This window comes from Lepus europaeus, chromosome 18 (genome assembly GCF_033115175.1).
Source record: "Lepus europaeus isolate LE1 chromosome 18, mLepTim1.pri, whole genome shotgun sequence".
NCBI classification, from domain to species: domain Eukaryota; kingdom Metazoa; phylum Chordata; class Mammalia; order Lagomorpha; family Leporidae; genus Lepus; species Lepus europaeus.
The window spans coordinates 4,392,136-4,399,292 of NC_084844.1; the positions used below are offsets into that span (position 1 = coordinate 4,392,136).

The following is a 7,157-nucleotide window of genomic DNA, read 5'->3' on the forward strand; positions in this document are numbered from 1 at the left end:
GTGCAGGGCTTGGGGTGGGGTGGGGGCAGCTGGGAGAGAGGGAGGCCCTGGGGAGGCAGAGGGGACACACGGGGTGCCCATGGGCTGGAGAAGAGGCACCCAAGGCTGCCACCCCCGATCCTGCACCCTGCGTCCAGGACTAAGGGCAGTGAGTGTGGGCGTGAGTGAGAGTGGACAGGAAAGGACCAGGGACCTGGAATCCAGCCTAGCCTCAGGCACAGAGGACAGGGCACCCCAGCTGTGAGCACGGGGCAGGCGGGAACCCCTCCGGCTGTGAATTGCCATCTCTGGCCACGCTCAGCTGGGGCGGAGGAGGGGACCCGGGGGCCGGGCGGGCAGCCCCCCTCAGCAACCGCTCTTCCTGCGCAGGCAGGCGTGGCCCCGCACGGAGCACTGGAGCTCAGTGAAGGCGAGGGAGCCCACGGTGACGGCGCACGGGCCCACGGCGTGGAAGCCGAGCCTCTCGTAGAAGGGCACCAGGGCGTCCTCGCACATGAGCACCGCCCGGCGCACAGCCTGCTGGCCGCCCAGGTGCTGCAGGTAGCGCCACAGCAGGACAGAGCCCTTGCCCTGCTGCCGGCAGGCACGGTGCACGGCCAGCACGTGCAGATGGGCCACGCTGCCCCCGGGCCTGTGCAGCGTCAGCGACTCCTGCGGGTGAGCCAGGCAGCTCCGCTGGCACCTGCTCCCCCAAGCCATGCAGCCCAGGCCAAGAGCAGGTGACTCTGAGTGCCTCCACTGGGGGCCCCCTCTGCACCCAAGGAGGACCCCGACTTGGGAGCCACATCCCAGCCCCCTGGATGAAGCCTAGGAGCCCGGGAGGGACCTGGCAACTCAGCTCCCTGTTCTTGGGGCAAGAAAATCGCAGCCCTGGGCTTATTTCTTCCGGAGCTGCAGCCACGCCCACCCTTACCTGGGTGAGCCTCTCCTCGTCCCAAAGCGAGCCGATGATGAAGGCCACCAGGCGGCCCTCCTGGAACCAGCCCAGGGACAGCTCTGGACACAGGGTGAGGAAGTGCCGGATCTCATCCAAGTACAGGGGGCAGCTGCCCGAGACGGACATGAAGGCTGTGGCCGGAGGCACGGGGTGGGCTTGGAGGAGGGGGTCAATGTGCTGCCCGCCCGCCATGCACTGCCCGCTGAGGGTCCACCCAGAAACCGCACCCCTCCCTCTCCGGGAAAGCACGGGATCAGGGCTGCTGCCCCCCAACTTTCTTGAATGCACACACGCGGTCTGACCTTGGGACCTGGCCTCCAGGACAGGACACCCTAGGGTCTTCTCCCAGGGACAGAACGGGGCCCCTCCCAGGGCTGCTCACCTTCACGCTCGATCTCAAACACGCCGGCTGCGTCCTCTGGGGTGAGGCAGCGGAACTCACTGGCGGGCAGCGTGTGGCGCCGCTGGTGGCCTGGGGACTCCGGGGACCCCAGTGGTGGGTGCAGGGCCTTGGGTTTCAGGGGCTGGGTGCTGAGCGTGGACATCCTGGTGCCTCCCTGGGGTGACCCGGCCTTGGCAGTGATCTCCGGCCCAGGAGGGCCCCCAGCACCTGTTAGAATGGCAATGGCCGTGGGTCCAGTTCTCATCTCTAGAGAAGCAGTGAATCTGGCCTTTTGTAGCCAGAACTGGGGTGGGGTCAGCCCCCAGAGCGATGGGTCCTTCCCAGATGTCTGGTTCCTGGGGAAGCTTCCAAGCAATGCACAGCCTGGGCTCTCTCCCCATCTTTGCTCGCAGCCCAGAGGGATAAATATGTGGGGTAGCCCCCGCAAACCTCCAGGCTCTGGTCCCACTGCCCTCTGGGTGCACCTGAGCCCCAAGGGAGAGGAGGAGCGATGGGCAGGCTTCAGCAGAGTCTGGGGCCCCCAGCGCCACTGCCCAGGGGGAGGAGGGGAGGGAGGGCTCCTGAGCCTCCATGGACCACTTCTGATGCGACTGCAGGGCAGGCCAGTGCCCCGGCCCCCATGCGCCGTCCGTGGGGTCTTACCTGGCCAGAAGGAGACCTCAGTGCCTCAGGCACAAGATATTCGTCAGTCCTGCAGAAAAGTGACCTGAGTCTCCATTTACCCAGCCACAGAGTAGGCCCCTCCCACACAGGACTGGGCTGGGGTGGAGGTGGGAGGGCAGAGGGAGGGAGTCGGGCTACAGAGAGCAGGGGACGTAGGCAGGAGCAGTCACAGAGGGCACACAGAGCACCTGCCGCCCCCGCACCCCCGCTCATCAGACCGCAGACCCACCCCGGGGGCCTCTCCCAGGGCAGCCTGCAGGTGCACAGTTCTTAAGGCCACCCCCCCCCCACACACTTCAGACTGGAAAAGCCCACGGCTCCCACAATTTCCCCTGTTCTAGAAGCCCCCCTTCCTGAAGCCTCAGAACTACAGGTTGGGGGTGTCCCACTTTCCAAGACTGGGGGGAGGGGGCCCCTACCTCCTCCCTCCGCAGAGCCGGGGGGCCGTGCTCAGGTGTAGGAGCCAGGGAAATCCAGCCCTGCCGCCTGGGAGACTCCCGTAGCAGGTGTCACCCGGGGAAGCATGTGATGTTGTTCTCTGAGACTTGAATCCCCCGCCCCCCGCCCCGCCTCCCGAGCCACCAGGCAGGGCGATGCCAGCAGAGCTGGGCGGCAAACGTCAGTGCTGGCGCAAGGAGGCAGCAGGGATTACCCGTGGCCGACCGAGGCCCCCAAGCTTGGGAAGAGACAGCACGGGGCTAAGCCTCGGGAGCTGGCTGTAATCCCGGCTCTGTCACCTATTGGCTGGGCACCAGCAACTCAGCCACGGGCCTGGGGGGGTCTAGCCCAGGCATAGCACTCACTTCCCGCGTGACGGCCCCTCCAGGTGAGTGTCAGGCCCTCCGTGTAGGGAAGAGAACTGAGACCCAGACCCAACAGCCTGCCTGAGCCTCCCGGCTGAGCGGGAGAGGCAGACCCAGGCCGGCCGTCTTCACGTCTTCGCGTCTTCACAGCTGGCGCTCCTGCAGGTGGCGGGTGGCGTCGCCGAGTCAGGCTCTGCAGGAGTGAAGGGCATTGTGCAGAAGCAGCCCCTCAGCCTGAGGAAGAAACCCCCAAATCTGGCAGGGCCACAGGGCGCTGGTGGGGGCGCGGTAGCGGCCTTGCTGTGTGGACAGCCGGGAGCCACTGCAAGGGTCGCGGTTGGACAGCCCCCACCCACACGCCTTCCGGCACCCCACGCGCACCTCTGCCCAGAGCACTTGGGAAAATTCCCACATCCGGAAGCGGAGCTCAGTCCCCACCCACCCTGCTCTGCACCGTCTGGTCTACCTACCGCAAAAACCAACTCAGCTGAGAAGTCCCTGGGACACCCGTGCTCCCGCCCCATTCCCCATCCCGTCTTGTCCCCAAGGTCCCAAAGAGGCAGCAGCCAGTTTGCAAAATCTGGGTGGCGCCTGCTGAAGCTGAGGATAACTGCGCCCCAGAATCCCACGGCGCCCCACAACCCCACTGCTCCATGGACCCGACAGAACCTCAAAGAGCAGGAAGCGACCTGAACGCCCACCCATGGCGCAAGGGCCCCTGGAAAGCACAGCCAAGGGGACACACCTGGAGCTGCTGGGGCCTGGGTTCTAGTCCACGCTCAGGATCAGGCTGTAGGGGGCACAGAACACTCTACTGACCTGGAATGCCTATGGGGGGGGAGGGGATGGGGGCGTGCGCCAGGCTGGCCGTGTGTCCACTGGTCTGCACGTGTCGTCTCCTTTAATATTACTTAAATATTCAGGGGGTTGCTCTTCCAGCATCCCCAAGGCTGTCCCCACCTCTCTCTCCAGCCAGCACACTGACCAGACTCCCCCTTCCCCCTCCACACCCCTGTCCTGCCTTCTCATTACCAGCCCCATCCTGCCCGGTCTTCCCCCCAATCCTTGCCCCTGCCCCATCTGTGCCCAGCCCCGTGCAGCAGCTCAGACCCAAGTGCCTCCTGGCGGCCAAGCCCCAGACCTCCCTCGCTCCCTGCAGACGCAATTCTGAGACCAGCCAGCAGAGGGCGCAGCGCTCCTGCCCTTGAGCCCACGGCAGGTGCCCCTGACCTTGGGCAGACCTACGAAGGGTCCAGACACCCCCGGCCACTGCAGGCACCCTTTCTCCCCCTCTGTGGGGTCTCCTTCTCCCAGTGCCCTTTCTTCTGTCTGAGGATACTCCCAGACCCCCAAAACCTTGGGCTCAGCTGCTGCCTACCTGCCCGTCATCAGGCACTTCCCAACTCTCCCCCTCTGGAACCCCTGTTCAGGCTTCTGGGGATTGGCTGGGCCTCCTCTGGCCCGTTGGGGGTCCCAGACTTCCTTCAACCTCAAGGGTCTCAGGTCTCCTGGGTCGCTTCTTGTCGTCTGACTCCTTGGCACCCCCTGGTGGCCAATCGCACCTGCTGGGTTAGGACTGCTGCTCTCGACGACCCAGAGTGGACACCTCTGGACACAGGGCACCTCAGAGGACAAGAGGATGCAGAAGACTGAGCACGGCCAAACTGGGGGTCGAGCCCCCATCCCAGGCAGGAGAGGGTGAGGGCCGGGCTCCTCCCCTGGTGAGCAGGAGGGAACCACACCGCTGAGGACAGCACTGACAAGGGCTCCGGAAATGAGGGAAAGTATCCAAGGGGGAGGCAGAGGGAGGGCGCTGTGGCGCAGCAGGTTAAAGCCCCGCTCTGCAGGCCAGCATCGAGTCCCGGCTCCTCCACTTCCAATCCAGCTCTCTGCTGTGGCCTGGGAAAGCAGTAGAAGATGCCCAAGTCCTTGGGCCCCTGCACCCACGTGGGAGACCTGGAAGAAGCTCCTGGTGTCTGGCTTTGGACTGGTGCAGCTCTGACTGTTGCGACCATTTGGGGAGGGAACCAGAGGATGAAAGACCTCTCTCCCTCTCTCTGCCTCTGGCTCTCTGTAACTCTGCCTTTCAAATACATATTTTATTTAAAGAGCAAGGCAGGTGTTTAGGCTGCTGTTAAGACCCAGTTAAAACTCCAGTGTCTCACCTTGGAGTGCCTGGGTTTGATTCCCGGCTCTGGTGCCAGCCTCCAGCTCATGCACACTCTGGGAGGAGGGGGTGACATAGCCTGAGAGCTTGGACTCCTGTCACTCATGTAGGAGATACAAAGAGGTCCCCAGGCCTGGCCATCGAGGGCATTTGGGAAGTGAACCAGTGGGTGGGCGCTCTCTCTCTCTCTCTCTCTCTCTCAAATAAATAAATAAGAAATGTCATTAAAAAACAAACAAGAGGGGGCAGGCATTCTGGCACAGTGGGCTAGCCACTGCTTGGGATGCCACATCCCATATCGGAGCGCCTGGCTCAGTGCCGGCTGTTCTGCTCCAATCCAGCTTCTTGTTGACCTCTCTGACTTTCAAATAAATAAATAAATAAATCTCAAGACACCCAGTGAAATTTGAATTTCAAATAAACAATGAACACCTTTTAAAATAGAAGTGGATCCATGCAACACTTGGAGCATAATTTTAAAAAATTGTTGTCTACCCAAGAGTTCAGATATATATATATATATATATATATATATATATATATATATACTCATGCAGCCTATATTTTGTCTGGCAACCCTGTTTGTGAGGTCTGAGAGAGGGAGTGGCCAGCACAGACGGGGGACAGGGTAGTGAGGGAGCCAGCAGGAGGAGCGGCATCCCAGGACAGGGACAGGGGAGGGCATGCTGAGCTGTGGGCAGGCGGCGGGCCCCGGGCCTGCAAGCCCCTATAACATGTGATGCCGCGTGCTGCTCCAATCCCACACAACACTCCCTGCTTCAAACCACCGCTCGCACTAGCGGCTGCACAAGGAATCACCTGGGAGTTTGAGAAATGCCAACACCTGGGTCCCTCCCCGCTGAGGCTCACTTACAGTTCCAGGGCTGAACCTGGGGGGCGGAGCAGCTCCCAGCTGAGTAGCAGGTGGACCAGGGCGGAGAGCCACCTGGAAGTGCGGCAGCCTTCACGCCACCGCCTCCCTTCCTGTTTGTGGGCAGAGAAGGGGCCGCAGCCCGCCCTGTGCACAGAGCAGGGGACATTCAAACCTTTTTAGCTCAGGCAACTTTCTGCAAGTGGGATCTTTGTCTAGCACATAACACGGATCAAGAGACTCCTGGTCGAAACTGCTGCCATTGCACCAGGACCCTGGGGGCCCTGCCCGGGGTGAGGCGGGGGACAACGTGGGCCCCCCAAGGCCCAGGGTGCAGCCCATCTGGAGCACCCTGTACCCGCCCTCCCCTCCTGGCCATGTTCCTGTGTCCCCGGTGCCTGCTGCACCTGTCAGCTGCTCGGAGGGGGATTCTACAGCTCGGCCCAGGCCCAGGCAGGAAGGGGCAGGTCTTTGTTTCTTATGCCCTTGCCTGCCTTCACCCTGAGATGAGCAGGCTCTCCCCATCACCCATCCGGACAGCTCTGACCCCACCTCTCTGGGTAGAAACACCACAGCGGGCCAAGCAAGGAATCCAGCAACATGTGTGTGTGCGCATGTGAGTGTGTGTGTGAGAGGAAGCTCACTGCAGGGGGCCTGTCTGGCCTTGGCCACTGCTAGCCACGCCATGCCCCCGCCCCCGCCACCAGCTCTCCCTCCATCTCCCTCCTGACTCCCCTCCTTCCGTCTGACTGTTAGGAGTCAATGTTCCCAAAGCAAACAGGATTTTTAGGGCAGCAAGACTATGGTGTGTGGTTCTGTCAGGGTGGACGCAGGTCATTGCACACCTGTCCAGACCCAGAGGAGACACAGCTCCTGGTGCACGCCCGGGCTGGCGCCTTGGCACAGCGGGTTAAATTGTTGCCGGCAGCCCACGTGGGCACTGGTTCGAGTCCTGGCTGCTCCACTTCGGATCCGGCTCCCTGCTAATGTGTCTCAGAAGTGGCGGCCCAAGTGCTTGAGGCCCTGCACCCACGTAGGGGAGACACAGAGGAAGCTCCTGGCTGCTGTCTTCCGCCTGGCCCAGCTCCAGCCACTGCAGCCACTTGGGGAGTGAACCAACAGTTGGAAGATCTCTCTCTCTCTCTCTCTCTCTCTCTCTCTCTCTCTCTCTCTCCCTCTCTGTCTGTCTCTCCCTCTCTCTGTAACTCTCATTTCAAATAAATAAATAAATAAATAAATCTTAAAAAAAAAAAAAAAAGAATGAGACCGGCGCTGCAGCTCACTAGGCTAATCCTCCGCCTTGCGGCGCCGGC

At 62.0% G+C, this 7,157-nt stretch overlaps 1 protein-coding gene across 1 annotated transcript; it reads right to left on the reverse strand.

Moving 5' to 3' along the window:
* Positions 1-345: 345 nt before the first annotated feature.
* Positions 346-1,482, reverse strand: AANAT (aralkylamine N-acetyltransferase). The gene is made up of 3 exons (XM_062175208.1): positions 1,320-1,482; positions 914-1,068; positions 346-651 (listed from the first exon to the last, which is right to left on the reverse strand). The coding sequence occupies exons 1-3, from the start codon at positions 1,480-1,482 to the stop codon at positions 346-348; spliced, it is 624 nt and encodes a 207-aa protein (XP_062031192.1).
* Between the last annotated feature and the right edge of the window lie 5,675 nt (positions 1,483-7,157).

Excerpts from the sequence above, each read along its gene's own strand:
- AANAT (XM_062175208.1), bottom strand. The coding sequence starts at position 1,482 with ATGTCCACGCTCAGCACCCAGCCCCTGAAACCCAAGGCCCTGCACCCA. Across the intron at positions 1,069-1,319 it reads GTTTGAGATCGAGCGTGAAG|CCTTCATGTCCGTCTCGGGC; the intron begins GTGAGCAGCCCT and ends CTCCGGCCACAG. Across the intron at positions 652-913 it reads ACGAGGAGAGGCTCACCCAG|GAGTCGCTGACGCTGCACAG; the intron begins GTAAGGGTGGGC and ends GCTCACCCGCAG.